This window comes from Ictidomys tridecemlineatus, chromosome 3 (genome assembly GCF_052094955.1).
Source record: "Ictidomys tridecemlineatus isolate mIctTri1 chromosome 3, mIctTri1.hap1, whole genome shotgun sequence".
In the NCBI taxonomy this organism is placed as follows: domain Eukaryota; kingdom Metazoa; phylum Chordata; class Mammalia; order Rodentia; family Sciuridae; genus Ictidomys; species Ictidomys tridecemlineatus.
In genome coordinates this window covers 206,126,775-206,149,917 of record NC_135479.1, presented here as the reverse complement: position 1 = coordinate 206,149,917, position 23,143 = coordinate 206,126,775, and the positions used below count along the sequence as shown (strand labels likewise).

Below are 23,143 nucleotides of genomic sequence, written 5' to 3'. Positions count from 1 at the left end.
GGCAGGGCACCTCTAACTATCCTTTTGGAAGACCTGTCGGTATTTATTACAACAGGACAGAGCTCTGGAAACAGCCAGGATCTGGGAAATATTAGAAGACATTCTGTTTGATCCAGAAGCAAAATTTGATCCCAATCTCTCTCTGCAATAATTTCCCATGACTTTGGGAGTTCTGGCTAACGGAACAAGATAAAAAGTAAACAAGAGGCATAATGATCATGAATAAGAATACAAAATCATCACTGTTTGTATACAGTGTGAATACTCTTTCTAGAAGAGCAATTCTCAAACTTTTCAGTTTTGGGATCCATTTACCCTGTTAAAATTTACTGAGAACCCCACAAGACCTTTGTTTATGGGGAATATATGTGATATATATGTATGTGTATGGATACACAAACACACACACATACACACACACACACATTTATCATACTGGAAATTTAGACAGAAAGACCTGAGAATATTTACTTATTGATTCAAAAGTACAAGATAATTACATATTAACACAAACTACATATTTTCATGAAAAATAATTAGGTTTTCCAAAACAAAAAAATATTTGGTGATAAAAATCACAGTGCTTTTAAAAAGAGATTCTGCAAATCTCATTCATTTCTGACCTCAGGAAGCCAGCTTAGGTCTGCTGTGCTCTCAACAGGTGCCAAGAATGCAGCCTCTAGAAAATCCCACTTCACATTTTGCTGAGAGAGAGAAGGTGGAAAAGGAAAACAACCTCTTGGCATTATTGTGGAGTTTTGACCTTGCAGGGCCGCTGAAAGTGTGTTGGGAACCGCAATTTGAGAACTGATGTTCTGGAACATCAAGAGACTCAGATAAGTTTTACTAATCCATCCATCCATCCATCCATCCATCTTATGTATACAATTCAATCATTCTTAGTAATTTCACAGGATTGTATAACTGTTATCACAATCCAGTTTTATTTTAACTTTTTTTTCCTTTTTTATTTTTTAAATTTTCTTGGTGCTGGGGATTGAACCTGGAGCCTCATATGTACTGAGCATGCTCTCTACCACTGAGCTACACCTCCTCCCTCCTCTTAAAAACACATTAAGTATAATTAGAGTTAGAGAAAGTACATATATCTATTTATATACAAAAACAACTACTTGAAATTTGAAGATATTTTAAAAGTATTTTTTTTTCAATTACAATAGCTTAAACTAAGTCATTAGAATGATCATCTTAGTGAGTCAGTTATATTCAATTACTCATTGGGCATTGTGTGATGGTCAGTTTTATGGGTCAAGTTTTCTGGACCACAGAACCCAGATATTTGGTCAAACATCATTCTAGAAGTTTCTGTGAAAGTGTTTTTTAGACGTGTCCTAATTTTCTGAATGGTGGCTTAAACCAGGCCAGTAGTTATGGAGGTGTAAAGTGGTCAGAGTCAAGGTGTCTGACAGGCAGCCCTGGCAGGATTTCCTGACACGGAGAGCGCAGGAGGGGGAGTCAGGGAGGATCGAAGCTGACACAAGAGCACAGCAACTTGAAGAAAGGAATTGCCGTTTATTGTGACAGGAAAAGACTGAATGATGCGACAATCTGACTTGTTTCAAGTCACCATCAGCATCCCTCATTTTATAATGGAAGACTTTAAAGAGAAAGAATGAAAGAAAGGAAGGTAGGAAGTGTGTCTGAAGCCCATGGTTCTAGAACCTTCTAGATAACAATGCAACCATGAACTGTGCTGGAAGTTGCATGTCCGCCATCATTATTTGTATACAGTATGAATACAAAAAAAAAATGTGAATAAAATCTTTTCCAAAACAAAAAATATTTGGTGATAAAAATCACAGTGCTTTAAAAAAGATTCTGCAAATCTCATTCATTTATTTGGTATAATGAATTTTACATTATCCCTGTGTTGTGGGTGTGAGCAGATCGGCTTTCTGTCATTCCTGGACGGTGCCCTATAAGTACTGTGGCTTTAGGCACCGAGACAGCCAGCAGGTGGCGGGGCTGGAATTTGACTTGGGTTGTTGGATCCTGGAGCCTGTAGCCCTTTAGGACATCGTAAAATGGCTAACTGAAAAGCTGAGCATCAGAAAGGGATGCCTGACAATAGCCCTGCTTTATCCATTGACACACTGGATATGGAGAATGGTGAAATCAGCAAGTCATTTTTCTTCCTGGTAGTTGGCTCTTGAAAATGCCACCCATGAAGGCAAAAAGGGCTTCCCTGCACTGAAGAGGAAGTGTAACTAGACACCGTTGGCTTAGTCAAGGGGAGAATTTCAACATGAAATACATTATACATTTGGGGAAGTCGGTCAGCAGGCCAATAGACCAACAAAAAAAATAGAGAAATGTATACTTTCCCAGAAGAAAATTGTGTAAAGTTTAAGGAAACAACACAAAAGCAGTAAACATCCGAGTCTGTCATGGGTGATGATGGACAAGCACCTGCCAGCACCGTCTGAGCCGAGGTTCTGAGCACGGTAATGAGACGGGCAGCTCTAGGCTCGCATCTCGGGCTTGGGGGTGGAAGAATGCACCAGGTCTTCCTTTTTTAAAACTTCCTTTTTTTTCTGAAACAACAACCTGCAACAGAACTGGGAAGACCCAAGCTTTGGTTCTTATATTTTTTCTTGATGATGATCGTCATAAAGATGTGAGTGACGGGAAGTGGGCGACAACCCAAGCTGGTTCATGGTCAGTTACAGAGGAAGCCCTGGGTACAGCCGCGGTTAAATTTTAGAGGAAAACAAATATATAAGACAAATGCATCATTTTAACAACTTTCATCTTAAAAAAACAATGGCAAAATCAAAGCTTATTTCTTGTGTTCCATACCATTAATGAAATCAAATACTCTTCTTGCTTAGGGTAAATGCAGACTTGAACTCTCTCCATTTCTAGGCAAATGACACCTGGCCATAGAGGCTGCTCTCTACTTGTGGGCACCACCCCCACGTCGGAACCTCCTGTCCTTTGTTCTCCCCACTATCTATTCAGTCCTTTTGGGCACAGATCCCTCCTTGAGATCAGAACTTTAATCTCCCTGGAGTTTCAAGGGTAAAGGAAGGGGATTCTAACTCAGGCAGTCGACTGTTAATGCTGCTGAGGGGCCACCCACAGAGACCACAGGGAAGAGCTCAGGGCTCTTTATAAAGGGTCTGCTCTTGGTTTCCAGCTACCTCTAAGGTGTCCTGGAATTATGTGTCCTCAGCAGACCTTTTCACCTGGACAGCAGGTGTCTGCATGTTTGTTGTCATTCCTTTCAGGTAAATTACACTACTCCCACAGGCTGGGGCCTGACCCCACATACCTAGGTGATGTCATCCGGAGCTGTTCAACCTTAGCTGGATTCCTCTCTGGGCCTTTAGCAGGGAGTGAGGGTCAGGCCTGTGGGTGTGGCTGCAGGCACTGGGGACTGGCCTCTGTCTGCTGTGACCGAAGGTAAGACCATACACTTATTGTATGTTCCAAAGAATAAGCAGTATTTTTAGGTTAAAAAAAATAAAGGGCTAGGGTTGTGGCTCAGTGGTAGAGCACTGGCTTAGCACACATAAGGCACTGTGTTCGATCCTCAGCACCACATAAAAATAAAATAAAGGTATTGTGTCCACCTGCAATTAAAAAAAAAATATATATATATATGATATTTAAAAAGAAACATTTCTTCCCAAGAAACAGCAAAGCCAGGGGAATGCTTGCTCTGGGGGGTTCCTGGGGACTCCCCAAGAAATGCTGTACACAGATGCTTTCAAGGTACCATCTCTCCACCTGGACACTTTGGACATTTTGGGCCAGATGACTCTTTGCTGTGGGGTGAGGAGGACAGTCCTGTGCCTTGGACCTTCTAGATACCTGTGGCACTCTTGCTTACTCTCCAGTTGTGACATCTCCAGACAGTGCCAAATTCTCTGCTGAGAACTGAGAACTGCGATCAGTGTGTGATATCTCAGCTTCCGTTCACGCTCTTGACTGCAACTCACCTGCTGAACTTCTCCAACTCCCCTTCCACGATCATCCTTCATTCACTCTGTAAAGAAGGGTGTAGCCATCCCCCCACGCCCCAACTCTCACTAGGATGCCCCTGGGTATGAAATTTCTGGGCAAATGTAAGGGACGATTCAAATGGCTACAGGTCACCCAGCAAAGAGACAGTTTGATTGGGAAACAGAATGGCCCAGTGACTTGGTGATCATTCCTTTAGGAATGCTGGCACTTATTAGTCATTTGCTTACAAGAGAAAGTAAAGAGAAACTACTCAAATTGCCTGTTGATCAATAATTAAGCGTATATTTATTTATTTATTTTTAGTTGTAGTTGGACACATACCTTTATTATATTTATTTTTAGTGGTGCTGAGGATCAAACCCAGGGCCTCACATGTGCTAGATGAGCGCTCTACAGCTAAGCCACAACTCCAGCCCTAAGCATAATTTTAAAACTTTTTATTATGGGAAATTTACACATTCTTAAACTAGAAAAAATAATGTATGATGATGAGTCACTAGTGTTATGGAGCTGGGCACTTCTGAGAGACGAGGTAGCTGGAAGACTCCCTCTTCAAACCCTGATTTTTGTGATCAAGTCAGGAAGATTTCAGACATGTCTCTGAGAGTAATAGAAAAGAGTTTATCAAAGAGATAGGGAAGGGGAAGGGGAAATTCTCAAGGGAGAGAGTGGGTCCTTTGATTAGCAACATAAAAAAAATTATATCTATCTTTGTAACACTTAATCACTGAGCCATCCCTAGCCTTTTTAACTTATTTTCATTTTGAGACAGGGTCTAGCTAAAATTGCTTAGGGCCTTGCTAAGTTGCTGAGGCTGGCCTTAAACTTGGTGATCCTCCTGTCTTAGTCTCCTGAGTCACTGGGATTTTAGGCATGTGCCACCATGCCTTGCCATAATCAATATTTTAAACTTTATAATGACTGGACAATTTCAAACTTGTACAAGAATAAAAAATAGAGTCATAATCCTCCACATGCCCATCACCTAGTGTATTAGATTTCTATTGCTATGTCATGAGTTGTCACAAATTTAGCAGCTTAAGACAGCACCCATTTATTCGTTTCTGCTCCACAGGCCACAGGTTCACATGGGATGGCTGAGTTCTCTGCTTGGCATATGATAAGGCGGAAGTTTTTAGGGGGCACATGGATTAAAGTTGGGCCCACGAGGACCATCTTCCTAGCTGGAAGTCAACAGTGCTCATAATGTAACCTGATCATGGGCAAAGGTATTCCTCGTTCTAGAGATTATATAGGATATTTATACCTGGGTGAAGGTCTTCAAGATCATCTCTGAATTCTGCCTCCAATATCAGATTCAAGAATGGTCAACCCCTTGGCCAAATTTTTTTTCATCTGGTTCCAGGATGAGTTCCCCAAGAGCAGACTCTAAGACAGAGGTTAACCTGCAGGAGATTTAACAGGGTACGCTCTGAGGATCAGCTCTAGGCGAGGGAAGGAAAGAAGAGGGAACTCTGGGGTGGCCCTCAGAGGTGACCCGAGGCAGGCAACCCCAAATGGACAAGGCTTTGGTTGTGAGCTGCCCCAGGCAGGTCCTCACCAAGGTGAGCAAGGCAGTGCTCCTCAGCAAGGCACTTCCCGGAAGATGTTGGCAGGGTCAGGCTGTCTCTCTGCACACTTCAACAGGTGTTGGGGGCAGGGGTAAGAACTTCGTTTTGATCCTCCTGTTGCCCCTACTACATTATGCTGCCCTGCCACCCCCACTCCCTTATCCAGTGCTACTATGAAGTCAGTCCCAGGTATCTATGACTCCATCTAGAACGTTTTAGCTTTAAATACAAGGAACCAGCCAGGCGAGGTGGCGCATGCTTGTAACCCCAGCAGCTCAGGAGGCTGAGGCAGGAGATAATGAGTTCAAAGCCAGCTTCAGCAATGGCGAGGAGCTAAGCAACTCAGTGAGACCCTGTCTCTAAATAAAATACAAAAAAGGGCTGGGGGATGTGGCTCAGTGGTTGAGAGCCTCTGAGTTCAATGCCTGGTACTCCCCCAAACAAATAAACAAACAAATGATAAATGCAAGGAATCATGAAATCATTACTTGACCCCAAATAAGTGAATAATTCATATTATAAAAATTCAGTTAGTGTTAAAATTTTAATTAGCTCATAGATGTCATTACCTTCTTTCAAATGTTCTGACACTTCCTCAAAAATCTAAAAATAGAATTATAAAAGATAACACACACACACACACACACACACACAAATTGAATATTGATGAACTCTCTCTCTCTTTTTCTTTACAACTGATTTGCCAATGAAACCATATCGCTTGCTTGAAGTCTGGAGTTGCTAATTGCATCTGTACAGTGTCATGTGGCCTATTTCTCTGTCCCCTGTATTTCCCATGAGTTGGTAATTAAATGAAAGGCCAGGATAGGATGGAGTTCTGGGTAGGACTATCCCATAGGTAGTGATGTAGTCCTGCACCAGGAAATGTAATAGTGTCAGGTCATTTCTATTTTTAGAATGTTAGCAGCTGTTGAAGCTCAACCATTAGAAACATTTTTTGTTAGATGTTCACTAAGTAGATTTTGACCTATCTTTTTTTTTTATTGGTTGTTCACAACATTACAAAGCTCTTGACATATCATATTTCATACATTAGATTGAAGTGGGTTATGAACTCCCAATTTTACCCCAAATGAAGATTGCAGAAGATTTTGACCTATAACTTAGAAAGAATTCGGACTCAAGTGGAAGTGATATCTTTTATAATTCTATTTTTATTTTTTTGAGGAAGTGTCAGAACATTTTCCATAGCGACTGTACCATTTTACATTCTTCCCAACAATGCAAAAGGTTTCCAGTTCACATCCTCAACAACACCACTTATTTCTTCTTCTTCTTTTTTTGATAGTAATGATTGTGAAACAATATCTCACTGTTGCATTTCTTGAAGGATAAGTGATGTTGAACATCTATTCATGTGCTTCTTGGGCATTTGTGTCTTGGAGAAGTGTCTATTCAAGTCATTTGCCCATTTTAAAAATTGGGTTGTTTATTTTTTGTTGATATGTTGTAGGCACTATTGACATATTTTGGATATTAAGTTCTTATCACACATATGGTTAGCAAATATTGTTTCCAATTTCCACAGATTGCTTTTTCACTCTATTGATTATTTCCTTTGAAACTTCCAAGTTTGATGTACTCCCATTTGCCTTCCATTTTGTTTTTGTTCTCTGTGATTCTGGTGTCATATCCAAGATGTCAGAAAAGATATCCAAGTCCAATGTCATGAAGATTTCCCTTATATCTTCTTCTAGCAGTTTTGTAGTTCCAGATTTTATGTTTAGGTCTTTAGTCCATTTCGATTTAATTTTTTATATGGTGTAATGTAAGTTCCAACTTTATTCTTTTCATGTGGACATCCGGTTTTTTTAAATAACATTTGTTGAAGAAAGGTACACTCCTCATTGTGTGCTCTTGGCATCGTGTGACCATACAGGTGAGGGTTTATTTTTCAGCATTCTAATCTATGTATCACTGGCCTATATGTTTGTTTTCATGCCAATGACACATTATTTTGATTGCCATAATAAGTTTTGAAATCAGGAATTGAAAGGTCTCCTTTTTCAAGGTTGTCTTGGCTGTTGAGATTTTATATGAATTTTAGGATTTTATTTCTATTTCTATTATGCAAAAAATGCCACTTGGATTGTGATAGAATTACATTTAATCTGTAGGTTACTTTCGGTAATATGAACATTTTAACAATACTCAGTCTTCCAATCCATGAACATGGGATGTCTTTCCATTTATTTGTTTCTTCTTTAATTTCTTTTATCATTGTTTTATAGGTTTCAGTATACAAGTATTTCACTTTCTTGGTTAAGTTTACTCCTAGGAATTTTAAGGTTTTTAAAAAATATTTACTTATTTTTTTAGTTGTACACAATGCCTTTATTTTGTTTATTTATTTTTATGTGGTGTTGAAGATCAAACCCAGGGCCTCGTCCATGCTAGGTGAGTGCTCTACTGCTGAGCCACAATCCCAGCCTCAGTATTTTAGGTTTTTTGATGCTATTGAATATTGCTCTTAAAATTTCTTTTTCAGAATGTTTATTGTTATTGTATAGAAATGCAACCAACTTTTGTATGTGTGTGTTTGTTTTGGATTTGGCAACTTTGCTGAATTTGTTAGTCTGCCCTAAACTTAATAATCTGCAAAGTACAAACATTTTCATAGAGAATTTTAATTCATTGGGCCTTGCTGGACATCATTGAATAATATGATAGATGACATCCTTAGTTATGATTCTGCAGAAAATAAGACACTTTAGTAGTCATTTTAAAAATTTATTCTTTCATTAACAGATATGAATTGAGTGCCCACATTTTCTAGGAACTATGCTTGTATCTGATTATATATTGGTGGATAAAGTATACTTGCTCTCTGCCTCTGAGTCTAGATTCTAGTGGGGAAAATAAATTCATAACCAAACTAATAAAAACAACGATGGATTGTGAGGAGAATGGTTCAGGAGTCAGATCAGGGATTTACAGGGAAGTCTCTTTGAGAGGTGACATAAAAGCTGGGATCTGAGAGAAGGAGACTGTCAGGTGAGGATGGGTAGAGAGGACCAGTAGGGCCACTGTCCAGGAAAGAGGTCCCTGTTTTGGAAGGTCCTGAGGAGGGAAAGAGCTATGAGAAACAAAGAAAGGCTGAGGGGTGTGGATCAGTGGTAGAACACATTCTTAGTATGCAAGAGACTCTGGGTTCAATCTTCAGCACCAACAATAAATAAATAGATACAAGAAGACAGCCAATATGGCTCAAGTGTAGTAGGTAGGAGGGAAAAAAAGAGGTGAATGTGGGAGAGACAGTAGAGGCCAAGCTATGCCTGTTGAATAGTCTTTCTTAGGAAGGACACTGACTTGTGGATTACCAGAGAAACATTCACAGGACATGTTGAAGCTGATGTTCTGTGCTATTTTCTATATTCAGAGAAGTATATGGTAAGCAAGCTTTCTCTGACACTTTGCCATGTTCTGTCAATCATGTTTAGAAAAAGTGGAGAGCAAAGGTCTCCACAGGTTGAGCCCTCTGGGGAGCGCCTAAACCTAGTGTCCTGTGTGATTGGGAGGAAAGAGATGCCAGAGAGTGAAAATGAAGGGTCTGAGTCTGACGTGTGCTCTTCCTCTATTAGCCCTCCGTGTTTCTCCTACCATGCATGTAAATTCAGTAAACATTATGAATATTCTTTTTAAAAAAATTTTTAGGGGGTACCAGGGATTGAACCCAAGTGTGCTTAACCACTAAGCCACATTCCCAGCCCTTTTTAAATAAAATTTTTATAAATTTTATAAATTTTATATTTATCTGTTGAACTGCTGGAATTACATGCATGAGGCACCATGCCCAGCATGAAAATCCTTAACATAACTCTGAACAGATTGTTGGTGAGATGAACTACAGCAATTTTCAGGAACATAAACATTGATCTGAGCCAGGCATGGTGGTGCACACCTGTAATCCCAGCGGCTCAGGAAGCTAAGGCAGGAGGATCAAGAGTTCAAAGCCAGCCTCAGCAACAGGGAGGCACTAAGCAACTCAGTGAGACCCTGTCTCTGAATGAAATACAAAATAGGGCTGGGGATGTGACTCAGTGGTCAAGTGCCCCTGAGTTTAATCCCAGTAACCCCTGCTCCTCCCCCCAAAAATTGGTCTGAGACAGACTCTCCAAGTAAAAATGAGTGGAAATATCTCATTTCTTGGCTTGTTGAGGAGAAATTTAGAAGAGAATTTTAGTGTATACCTATCAAAGTTATTTGCCTATCATTTGGTGTAAAATCACTTTTGTTCTCTTTAACTTCTAAAAGTGCATTATCATTCTTTTATATCACTTTTATAGGTTTCTGAGTCTACTAGTTGAATTCTATTCCAGTTCTTGCAAAACCTTCTCACATGAGTTGGTTGAACTAAATACTACACTGTGCTCTGTGGAAAGAGGAGACTGAAAAGGTCATTCATAATACACAATCTACTGGGCACAATGGACAAAGAAGGAAGTGGTGATTCCAAATGCCATCCTCACACACCACCGAAGCAGGAACCTCTAGCTAACCGCTTGCTGGTCTGGCCTCTCCCTGGGGGCAGATGGTGCAATAGATACTGAAGCATTAGTCATCTCTTATGGGTCAAGGCTCTGACTGTTCAGCTGCTGGTTCAGGTTATACTGAGGCAGTGAGTCGGAGCTTAGTGAGGCATCGCATCTAACAGGGCATGTGGTGTAGCGACTGTACCTGGAAGCCAGGGCTGTCCCCTTGCAGATGCATCCCACTCCTGAGGAGATGGCTATTTCCTCCCACCCTCTTCATGTCTACTAGTGTAGACAGAGGGCTTCCTTCTCAACAACGAGGCAGAATGTCAAGACAGAAATGGAAGGCCTGAATACCACCTTGAACCCAATATTCATAACAGACATCTACAGAACTCTGTATCCATTAACAGCAGAATGTGAATTCTTCTCCAGGATAGAACACATGCAAAAGTCTCAATAATTTAAAATTATTAAATCAAAATAGATATCCTCTGACTACAATGGAATAAAATTAGAGATCAGTAGCAGAATGAAACATGGGGCATTCACAAAAACATGAAAATTAAACAACACTGTTAAACAGCCAATGAGTCAAAGGAGAATTTTCAAAGGAAATTAGAAAGCCTTAGAGATGGATGAAAAGAAAAATACAATATGCCGAATTGATGGACTGCAGTAAGAGCAGTACTTAGAAGGAAATTTACGTAGATTTTTATAGATTAAGACAAAAAAAAAAAAAAGATCTCAAATAAATGACCTGGTCTTGTACTTCAAGATATAGGAAAAAGAAGGGCAAACTAATTTCAAAGTCACAGAAGAAAGTAATAAATATTAGAGTGAAAATAAGTGAAATAGAATAGAGAAATCATAGCTTGCTGAACTCCGCATGCCTATAACCTCAGCAACTTGGGAGGCTGAGGCAGGAGGATCTCAGATTCAAAGTCAGCCCAGGCAACTGTCCGGAAATAAATACATAGGCCTGGGGATACAGGAGGGGGGGAGGGAGGGAAAGAGAGAGAGAGAGAGAGAGAGAGAGAGAGAGAGAGAGAGAGAGAATTAACAAGACCAAATGTTGGTTCTCTGTTCTCTGAGAAGATCAATAAAATTGACTTTTACGTGACTAATGGGGTGGAGTCTACAGGGGGAACAGAGAAGACTCAAATTACTGAAATCAGGAATGAAAGAGAGGACATTTCTACTAACTTTAGGGAAATAAAAAGGATGATAAGGAAAGTGGCTAAATTGTTTCATGTCAAAAAGTTAGATAACCAAGATGGAATGAGAAAATTCCTAGAAAGACACAAGCTACCAAAACTGACTCAAGAAGAAATCTGAGTAGACTCCAAGTGCTATGGTTTGGATTTGAATATCTCCCCAAAGCTCATGTGTTGAAGCTTGGTCACCAGTGCAGCCAATGGTCAGAGGTGGGGCCTCTCTCTCTCTGCTTCTCTCTCTCTCTGCCTTGAAGTGAGCAGATTTGCTAGGCCACAACCTTCCTTCCATGATATTCTGCCTCCCTGCAGGCTCAGAAACAAGGGAGACAAGTGACCATGGCATGAAACCTCCGAAATTGGGAGTCAAAATAAATCTTTCCTCTTCTGAGTTGATTTACTCAGGTATTTTGTAATAGCAATGGAGAGCTGACTAATACATCAAATAAAGAGACATATTCTGTAATTTAATCCAATTACAACTCACCTTCCCACATAGAAAAACCGAGGTCAGATGGCCTCACTGGTGAATTCTACCAAACGTGTGTATTTGTAGTGTTAGGGGTCAAACCCAGAGCTCCATATTTGCTAGGCAAGAGATCTACCACTGAGCTACATCCCCAACCCTATTGCCAAACATTTGAAGAAAAATTAACACCAATATTCTACAAACTCTTTTGAAAAATAGAGAAGGGAATCTTTCCCAACTCATTTCTATGAGACTATATTTTAAATATTTTTATTTTGCATATTATGATATTTTTACATCTTAAAAAACTGCCTAGGGAGACACTTCTCCTCCCAAGTATAGGCAATTCTCAGAGATGTCAAAGGGCACATTTGGGATATGTCACTGACATATGAAACTAACCATCAGAGCTGGACCTCCTCTATCCGGCCTGTGCATCCCAGGAGGGAACATTCCCGTGCCCTGCTCATCCCAGGGCCAGGTTCTAGGCAGTGGGGATCATCCCTGTACTCCAAAGCCACTGAAGTATTCACACCGGCCAGTCCTAATCTGTCGCCCTGCGCGGCCTTGCCTGTCTTACAGAACCCTGATGAAGGCCGTGGCCTGAACCTTCCCCTCACTCCTGTCTTCTGCCTCTTGACACCTGGTGTTCTCCCCAGGTGACCTGTGTGCTGTGCCGTGCCTCCTGTCTCCAGGTCCTTTGAGTATAAACAAGTTCATTTTTCTGACTCGGCTTGGGGATGCATCTGATTGGCCACCTCATAGAAGAACACAAAACAGAGTCCAGGTGGGGATAACTCAGTGGCAGGGTGTTTGCCCAGCATGTGTGAGACCCTGGGTTTGATCTCTGATACCACAAAGCAACAACAGACCAACATCCAAAAACCAAACCAAAAGACCAGCCAGCATTACCCTAAAACCGAAATCACAGATACCGGAAGCAAAGAAAACCATAAACCAACATAATTTATGAAGATGAATGTAAAAATCCTCAAAAATACTGGAAAGCTAAGTCCAACAATGTAGAAAAAGCACTATATACCACACCAAAGTGAGGTTTATCACAGGAATTTACGTTGGCTTAACATTTTTTAAACTTTAATTTAATGAATTTATTTATGTGGTACTGAGGATCGAACCCAGTACCTCACACATGCTAGGCAAGCGCTCTGCCACTGTGCCCCAGCCCCAGCCCTGGCTTAACATTTAAAAAACTTGATGTGATAGATCATTTTACTGAAACAAAGGACAAAGAAATAGAGGTGAGCTCAGTAGATTTAGAAAAAGCATTTGACAAAAATTTAGTACCCTTTCATGATTAAAAAAGCAACTAGGAATAGAAGGGAACTTCCTCAGTCTGGTAAAGGACATCTATTAAAAAATAAAAAATAAGTAAAAATGAAAAACCTTCATAGTTAATGTCATAGTTAATGGTTAAAGATGGCAACCTTTCTCCCTAAGATCAGGACAAGACACTCTGTATTCACCACTGAATTCCAGATTCTAACTGGAGAAATTAAGCAAGAAAAAACAAAAGGCAAGCAGGTTGGAAAGGAAGAAATAAAACTATGTCTATTTACAGATGATATGATCTTGTATGTAGAAAATCCTAAGGAACACACACACACACACACACACACACACACACACACAGTTAGAACTGATCAATGAGTTCAGTAAAGTTGCAGAACACAAGATAAATATACCCCCAAGTTTTGTTTCTATACACTAGTAGTGAACTTCCTGAAAAAAGAAATAAAGAAAATTCCATTCACAACAGTATCACAATGAATCAAATTCTTAGGAATAAATTTAAATAAAAAATGCAAAGCTTATGCACTAATAACTAAAAATTATTATCTAAAGAAATTAAAGAATACCTACATAAATGGAAGGATAGCCTACACTCATGGATTGGAAGACTTATAATTGTTAGTTTGGCCATATTCCCCCAATTGATTTACAAACTTAATGTAATCCTGTTAGAGCCTACTTTTTTTTCCCCCAGAAATTGACAAGTGGATCCTGAAATTCATTCTCTTGTTGGAGGCTTTGTAACTTGTTTAGCAGTATTCCTGACCTCTGCCTACTAGATGCCAATTCTCGATTCTTGGGTAAAATGGACTTTGGAAGTCAGAAAAGCCTTCAGGCAAGGAGTCAACAGAAGTTCCCTTTTGCTCAGAAACATTAAATGCCGAGGAAATAATAGGAGGCACTAACGACATGTGCTACAGTTTATCCCTGTGCCCCTTAGAGCTCCTGTGTCCTACATTAATTTATTCCATACTGGAACTGTTCCCCTGGTGATGGCTTGTCACAATTAAAAAAAGATAAGAAACACATTTGAGCCAGGCATGGTGGTTCATGCCTGTAATCCCAGCAACTCGAAAGGCTGAGGCAGGAGGATTGCAAGTTCAAGGTCAGCCTCACAAGTTGGTGAGGCCTTAAGCAGCTTAGTGAGGCTGTCGCTAAATAAAAAAATAACAAGGACTGGGAATGTGACTTAGTGATTAAGTGCCCCTGGGTTCAATTCCTGGTACCAAACCAAACCAAACCAAATCAAACCAAACCAAACCTTTCCAATGGAGAGATGAGCAGGACAGCTGTAGCCCCGTTCCTGCAGGGTCTCAAATCTCATAAGAAGTCATCTTCTTCCTCCTTTCCCTCTCATTCGAGATTTTCCTCCCTGTCCATAGCCTTTCTGGTCTGGTTTGCTTGCCTGGTGGGATTACCCACCCTTTACCCTCAGCGCCTGCGCCCCATTGCTGGGCCTTGTCTGTCTGTTACTGTAATTGCCTGTGCACAGAAAGCACCAAGACACACCCCTGTGAATTCCTGGTTCCAGATCTGCTCCTTTCTGCTCCATTATATAGTTAGAACTCTGTCACCTCCACATAGTTGGGGTGCTTTCTCTCCGCCTGCATAGCACCTCCATTCTCTGCCGGCTGAACTACTGGTGTGAGGAATTCAAACAGTAATGAGGAAGCCACAAATTCAGGTTTAGTGGCGCCCTGACTGTGTGTCCTTTGGCAAAGCAGCCCCTTGTTCCCAAATCAGGAAATGAGAACTTCTAAAGTTGTGGGGTCAGATGGTGAGAAGTGCCACTGGATGTACAACCCTGGGTTCCCAGACTCTGCCGGAGACCCAGTGCCTCAGCCTCTTGGAGTTCTTTGTCAACTGGGGCCTTGGCTGTGTCATTTAAGGCCATTCCAATCTTCTGTCAGAGCAATGTGGCATACTGTGGGACTGGATTCTCCTGTCATGAGCTCATTGCTTAAATGGGTCCTCCTTTGGCATAAAATGGGTCCTCTGGTCTCAGGCAATGTATCAGGGTTCAACTGGAGAAGGAGAACCACTTTGAATGATTGAAAAAAAAAAAAAAAGAATTGTGATAGAAGAATGCCCCTCTGCTCCAAAAATGTCTATATCCAAATCCCTGGAATCCATGAATGTTAGTTTAGATGGAAAAGTGGGATTTATGGTAGCACATGGATTTAGGGTTGCCCATTAGCTGACTCTAAAATAGGGAAATTATCCTGATTATCCAGGTGGGCCCAATGTGGTCACAAGTGTCCTTACATGTGAAGAGGGAAACAGAAGCAGAGGTCAGAGTGACACCATGTGAGACTCTGACCAGCTGTTTCTGGCTTTCAAGATGGAGGAAGGGGTCCCAGCCAAGCATGCAGGTGGCCTCTAGAGATGCAAAGACCAAGGAAACGGGATTCTCCCCAAGAGTCTCCAGGCAGAAACACAGCCCTGAGGACACCTTGATTTTAGCCCAGAGACACCCGTTTTGGACTTCTGACTACAGAGGTCACAGATCTGTAATATAATAATTTTGTGTTGTTTTAAGCTACTGTAACTAGAGTAGCAACAGAAAATGAATATAGGTACTGTTAGCTTTCCAGTACTATAACACATACTTGAAAAAATAGACTTACGAAGAGGAAAGGTTTGTTTTGGCTGAAACCTTTAGCAGTCTGTGATTGCTTGGCCTGTTACCTTGGATGAGGCAGCACATTCGTGGTGGGAGTGTGTGGAGGAGCAAAACCACTTGCCTCCTGGCTAGGAAGCCAAAGAGAGGAAGGAGGGGCCAGGGTCCCAATGTCCCCTTCAAGAGCATGGCCCCGATCATCAGAGGACCTTCCACTAGGCCCAGCCTCTTTCAGGGTCACCACCTCCTAATAGCACCATGATGGAGACCAGCTTTCTCACACTCTGTGGCCCCTTGGGTAGTGGGGGCCTGAGGCATTGCTGGGCATGCAGGACACAGTGAAATCCCCGTGACAATGAACTGCTGCTCCTCCAGGTGTGAGTGGACCGCTGAGTGGAGCACACTGCAGGGGCTCAGCATTGGTCAGGGCCAAGGCGGGTGAGGCCTTGCCATTGGGTCCAGCCATAGCTTCCATTATGGTGGCTCTCCTCAAGGTCACCGTGTGTGAACGCTGAGAGGCTGAAGATGAGGGCTGACTGCCCTGTCCACCTGGCCATTTAGTGCGTGTCCCGAATGGGTGCTCTCGATGAGCGCCTGCCTGGGACCAGAGGCCTGCACCCTTTGGGGCATATTCCTGTGGGCCCACTCACAGCCTCATTCCCCGGACTTCTTTGTCTCTGAATTTCCAATTCTGTCATTCCAGGCTCCAAGACACTTGCCAGGGTGGATTCCTGGGAACAAGTAAAGGCCTCCAGCTCATTCTTTCACTTAAAAAGGTGTGTGAAGTCAAACTCTGCGGCCAGCCACTGTGCTGAGTACAGGGCATCGAACAAGACTGTCCTAGTTCTGCCTTTACAACAAATTGCCCTGAGGGTTGGGTCATTAGGCCAGTCATTCCATGGAAGAATGGAGTGCCATGGGTGCTGACAGCAGGAGGACCTGTTTGAGGTCAAAAGCAGTCCTGCTTTTTTGGCCAAGTGATTCCTTTATCTGAAGGAAAAAACTCAGAAGAGAACAGTGAATCCATTTCAAAAGACCTTTTATCGAGCAGTTACAATAGAGGATGCAAAAATGAATCAATACAACCCCTTGTACTCGAGAACCTCACATGCCTTGAGAAATAAAAGTCAAACTTAGAAGTAACCGAAACAGGTTGCAGGATCACATTAGTCATACAGCAATACTAGTGTCTATTTTATTCTGCTGTCCTTCCTATCCCCCTTCCCCTCCCCTCCCCTCCCATCACTTCTCTCTACCCAATCTAATGTCACACACTTCTTTTTCCCCCCCTCACATCATCATACATGTATTCTGTATAACGATGAGAAATTATACCCCATTTGATTCAAATGTATGATATGTCAAGATCATTGTACTCTCACGTGTAACTAATTAAAAAAAAAAAGAAGTAACTGAAACAGGACATGTGCTGATCAGAGCCAGGTGTGGGAAGTGATAAGCAGGCAGATTCTCAGAGAGACCCACACAGCCCAGATGGGAGGCACCTTTCTGCCCATGTCCTCATCAGGATGGAATTATGAAGGAATTTATTTTTATGGCTATAAAAATGTTTGTGATGTTAACTCTCTTAGCCATGTGTTAAATTGTAAATAACTCTGCTTTGCATAATGTAGCTAATACCCACTTCTGTATAAAGTATTATTTATATTGGTTTAGGGCACTGGAGGGCCCAAGGGTACTTATGTATCTTAACATGATTAGTGTTGCTAGATGAAATACAGGACACCCAGTTAAATGTGAATTTCACATAAACAAATGAACAGCGTTTTAGAATAGGTATGTTCCAAACAGTGCTTGGAACCTGCTTGTACACAACAACAAAACAAACAAAAAACTGTTATATATCTGTAATTTCAGATGCTGCACAAAGATGACATCCATGTTTATGTGGTAGAAATAATTCAGATTTCAAGGAGGGAATGACATACTTTCATACTAAAAATTTCACAATCATTTTTCTATAAGTAAAATGCTAGCACATTCAAAGCATTACACAACACGAGATATTTTTAGTGTAAATATATCTCAAGCAATTTTTGGAATATCAAAATATAGTTTACCTAAAATTCGAATGTAATTCACATTTAAATGGGTGTTCTGTATTTTCATTTGTTACATCTGGCAACCTTATATGACACACACTGCCTTTATGGCTTCTCTTGACAACCATTTAAGAATCTATTCCTTAAAGAACTGTTGTTGTGGGCCTGAGCAGGTGCCTTGTTGCCCTCTAGTGGTAGATCCAGTTAATGTATGTACTTTCAATGTGCACTTAATCCAACTCGAGCCTTCATGTTACAAGCAAACAAGGACAATCCTTGTTTTCAAGGGGTTTGCCACATAATGGAAGGAAACACACACTATAGAAATAGAATGAAATGCTCATCTGAGCACTCAACATTCAGGTATGTCCTCTTTCCACAATAAATCTAGAAAACTTTGGGATGTCTCTGTGTGGGAGGTACTGTCACAGGTGAGGTCATATTTCATTTCAATCAGCTCTTGAGTGGTGTTGTTTTTCAATTTCCTTCTTCCTCCCAATACCTGCCCCCCAAAACAGAGTATCTACACTGCCAAATTCCTTTCTTCATATCATCACTAATGACTTCTTCATTACAAGCGTCAAGGGGAAGCAGACCACAGAAAGGGCACTGCGTATCCTTGTACTGCACATTGCTTGTATGCAAGGGAAGGGAGTGAGCAGTCCTTGGAGGAAGGATGGTTACCAGTCTCTCCTTTGTTCTCCTTAGAAAAAGGAAAAGATATGCTGAATTTTTCCCCATCAATATAAACTTCCCACTGTAAATATCCATGTATTCATATTGTCCTCAAGACTTCCAATTCTGTGATCAGCCTAAGCTCAAGAAAAAGGAAGAGAGAACAAACAAGAGATTACTGGTACTGGCGCTATGTTAAGTAACCGGATGTACATTGGGCATTAGAGATGAATTTATTTCCTTCCCTATCCATTTTGAAAAATAATTTGAGGAAGCTTATTAAAAACACAAATATTGAAGGGTTCCCAGATTGAATACAAATTATATTCAACTTCTGAGTCAAAATATGCCCAAGAGCAGGAAGGGTCTCCCTGCCTGGGAGGCAGCAGCAGCAGCCACTCGGAATGGAGTAGGAATTTTGTAATAGAAAGACAGTTTAATTCAAGAAAGCCAAGAGGGGGGCTGGGGTTTCGGCTCAGCAATAGAGCGCTTGCTTACGAAGCCCTGGGTTTGATCCTCAGTACCACATAAAAAATAAACAAATAAAATATAGATATTTTTAAAAAAAGAAAGCAAGCAAGGAGGACACAAAGCCATTGCAGACTCTTGCTTCAGGATGACTATGCTCCTGCAGGGGTTAGGTACAGGGTGTGGAGAAGAAAAAAGGCAAACAAGCGATTTCCCATCTGCTCTGTGGGGCAGTTATAACGTGGTGGTGGCCCTTTGGGATGCTTGATGGAGGGCGCTGGTGTATCTGGCACCGGCATCAGGTCCCTCTATCAGGAATACCTCCTAAAGGCATCAGCTGCAACATCTTGAAGCATACAATTTATTAAGTTCAAGTGGAAAAAAAAATCACAAAAAAACAGAGAATCTGGCTCCAGTGTTTATTACATAAAGTTATTTACAATAATAAAGACAAATATATAAACAAGATAAAAATTGTTGCATAAAAACATTAAAACTCAGTAATGTCCTTCTAATTCAACAAACAAACAAACACTGCTAGGACACTCACCTGGCTCAACTCAGCCTCAATTCATTCCATAATTATTTTCTGAGCACTCTCCACGTGCTCTGCACCATATTAGAGGTACGGGGCCGGGGGCTCTTACAGAGCTCTGCTCTAGTGGGGGAAGACAGTCATCACAGAAAACCAGTGAATACAGAATGCTTAGCAGGCATGGGATATGGGGTTGGGGAGGATTCTCTATACCCTCTCCACAAACTCAAGAGCAATCTGAGGCTGTTTTAAATGACATAGCCTCGTTTTGGGGAAAGATACAAATTATAAATTTTTAGGTTTTTTTCTTTTTTTTTTTTTTTGAGACAAGTTCTTGCTATGTTGCCTAGGTTGATCCTGAGTTCTTGGGTTCAACTGAACATGCCTTAGCCTTTACAAGTATCTGGGACTACCGGTGTGTGCCACCAAGCCTGGCCTAAATTATATTTTTAAATTAACTTTTTACAGGTTGCAAATTTCTGGCCAGACTCAAAGTCATAGTTCTAAACAATTACTACTTATATTAATAATTATGTTTTTTGGCCATACCAGTATAATAAGGGCTACCATCGTATATATGGGCACATATCAGTATAAGTACATATGTGTTTACATGCCTGAATCACTTTTTACATATATCCATATGTACTATATAGAATGTCTCTCATGAATTCTCAGATCATATTCAGTCTCTCCAAAAACCAGCAACACTCTAATTTTTAGGCAGTCTATTAGGGCTTCCAAGTGGATGGCGCATATATATATATAAAATTTTTGGGGGGGTGCTGGAGATTGAACCCAGGGGCACTTTATCACTGAGCTACACCTCCAACCCCCCCTTTTAAAAAAATTTTTGAGACAGGGTCTTGCTAAGTTGCTGTGGCTGACCTTGAACTTGTGATCCGCCTGCCTCAGCCCCCTGCTGAGGGTTACAGGTGTATGCCACTGAGGCCAGCCCAAGTATTTTTAAGTAAAAACTATTATTAAAAAAAAATACTCATCTCCTTACAACTCAGCAGCACCTCCTGATGAAGCATCTGTGAAGGACAGAATGGCCCCTCTTTCTTTTTTTTTTTTTCTACTACTATTCAAGTGCTTGTTCAAAGTCACAGAGTTGTCACATGAAGACATGGGTCCCCAAATCTCAGGGACCTACCAATTCCATTGCTATCTTAGTGTTCAAAGAGTTTCCCCATCTTCATATCCTACGAAGGTGTCGTTTCCATCCAGGCTGCCTGTCCTGAAGAGAGCAGCTTTTTCACTGTGGTGAACACAGGGTCAGAAGTGCTGGACAGGATCACTGAAGTGACACAGTATGAAAGGCAACAGTGGCAGGGCTATGACATGTTCCCAATTTCTCTAAGGGGCGACTTTTTAAAGTGACAGGGCCTTTACAATTGCAGGGTCAACCCAGAAGTTGCACTTTGAACCAAGTGCCTCTGGTCAGGAAGAGAAAGAGAGTGTTCTGGGGTCTCAATGGGGCTCCTTGGGTCTCCTCCTTGGCCTTGGTGTTCTGCTGGGATGACTTGGGAGCCAGCTGACAGGGCCAGAAGCACATGGTTTGCACACTCGTGCAGGTGCCTAGGACGGGCTGGGAACCACAGCCCTCCCTTTCTTCCTGGCCGATGGTGTTCCCTCAACAGAGATGACCACGTGACAGGACTGGCCTTAATGATGGGCGCCCAGCATACCCTCTGACGTCATGTGTTTTCTCTTTCAATGGTTCCAGTTGCAGCAACTGGTGAGAGGCCTGCCCTTCAGGCCACCAGAATTTCTAGACTTTCTGCTACAGAAGGCATCCATGGTTAACCCTAAATGTTATGTAATTTAAAATATGCCCTGAGTGCCTTTGGAAAGCACTATATAATTTTTAAAATTAGGCTTTTCTTCCTCATTGTGTTTTCCCCTTCATGTTCATATTAAATAATTTGCACTTTCTTGAGTGCATGCAGGCTGAACAGAAGGGGCATCTGAATATTGCTAGGCAGTGCAGAGAAGTTTGCCTGGTATGAAAAGTGGCAGATAAGCCAGAAAAACATACTGGGCTAATAATTAAAGTTGATTAGACAAATTCTTTTTTTTTTTTTTCACCAAATTTACTTGACTCTTTCCTACTGAATGACTCCACTTCTCCATCTTTTCCATCACTGGCATTTTCTGGTCCCAGGATGACCTGTGTGCTGTGCCTCATGAGCACACACTGAGACTTTAAAATATAACAATGGCTTCTCTAATTAGGTAACCACTAGATGACATCAGTGACTGCCTCGGCTCTAACCAGTTATGAATCAGGAGGTCTTCATGCAAAGTAAAAGATTACCTGGTTTTAATCCTAAAGCATGTAAGGGACAGGCAGTTGTGCAATATCTCGGGGAAAAATGCAGAGAACTCCCCTAATAAGGATTATTTTTCTGGCATTTGTGGCTGTTTTCTAGGACAAGTTACTTTTTGGAAGACCTGATAATATTCAGACCTTTTAAAGAAACATCCTAAGGCTCTAACCAAAGACCAAATGTTCTAAATATTTCCTGAGAAATAGTGAGATGGCGTTGGGAGTGGAGAACAAATGCCACCTGCAGTAACCAGCAGCATCGTGTCAGTACTGACAGGAACACAAAAACTGCCTTTAGCCACGAGACAGTTAGCACGGCACGGGAAAGATGGTGGCCACCTGCCCGAGTTGCCCATCTCACCCAAGACAGGCTTGATAAGAAGGCAGAGCATATTTCTCCGAACTCCTGTGATTTCATTTTTAAATAGTTAAATGCCTGCTGTATTTTTAGGAACTGTGATCTGAAGGTGTTTTTTTTTTTTCCTTCCCTAAGAAGCAAACATCCTCTTTACAGTTACAAGGAGCTTGAGTTCCGGTGTGAACTCCAATGGCAACAAGCATTTTAAGAGTTCATTTCTGAGGACTCAGTTTCCAGTTGCAGAAGTTCTTCGCTTGTTTTACTTCCTGAATTTTCATCTTCATTAGAATAGTTTCCTGAATCTTGACTGGTTTGGGAATTGTACTTTTTGTGATCCTCGTCAATTTGATTAGTTTCCTTCATTATAGTATTTGTGTTTGTGTTTTCAATTATAAAACACCTTTCAATTTGTTCTTCAGATGTCAGAAGTAGAAGATTCTTTAAAGGTTGTTCAGACAAATACTAATTTTAAAAAAAGGAAGGAATAGAGATGAATTGTTTTAAAATAATAAAAATTAGCTTCATAGTTTTAATAGCTTTAGTTTTCATTTAGAAAACTTCTCTTTTATTATGCATATTAAAAAGTCAGCTAAGAACATACCAATTACATTGTAAGTCAGCTAAGAACATACCAATTACTAGTGAGTTCACATATATTAGTACTTTCTTAGGGAATCCAAGAAGAGCATGTAAGAGGCACACTGCCCTGGAGCAGCCTAGGAGGGGCTGCCAGGGGAGCACGGGGGAACATGGACATTTTATTTTAAAATAACTCAAAATAATCCAACTCAAAGGTACCCAGAAGCAGTACAACTGAGAAATTAATTTTTTCCTGTTTGACTAGGAATTTTATAATTAGCCATTTTTAAGTCTATTTTAAATAAGAGCTATGAATATTACAGTACATAAAAGTGATATTTAAAAACTCAGGATTATTAGAATTAGCTAGTGAAGATATACTAGGCATTCTTAGAGTGCTGGGCTGTTCTTGGGGTAGCTCTTTCACTGCTCGTGACTCTGGAGGGGAGTGGTCCTGGCTCC

At 41.1% G+C, this 23,143-nt stretch overlaps 1 protein-coding gene across 2 annotated transcripts in view; it reads right to left on the bottom strand.

Moving 5' to 3' along the window:
- Positions 1-19,282: 19,282 nt before the first annotated feature.
- The window catches only part of Ifnar1 (interferon alpha and beta receptor subunit 1), a 30,297-nt gene continuing 26,436 nt past the window's right edge, over positions 19,283-23,143 (bottom strand). For both annotated transcript variants that reach the window (XM_078044549.1, XM_040286993.2), the window contains exon 11: positions 19,283-22,564. In XM_078044549.1, the coding sequence (XP_077900675.1) occupies positions 22,307-22,564 (258 nt within the window). In that variant the 3' untranslated portion in view covers positions 19,283-22,306. The remainder of the gene's footprint in view (positions 22,565-23,143) is intronic.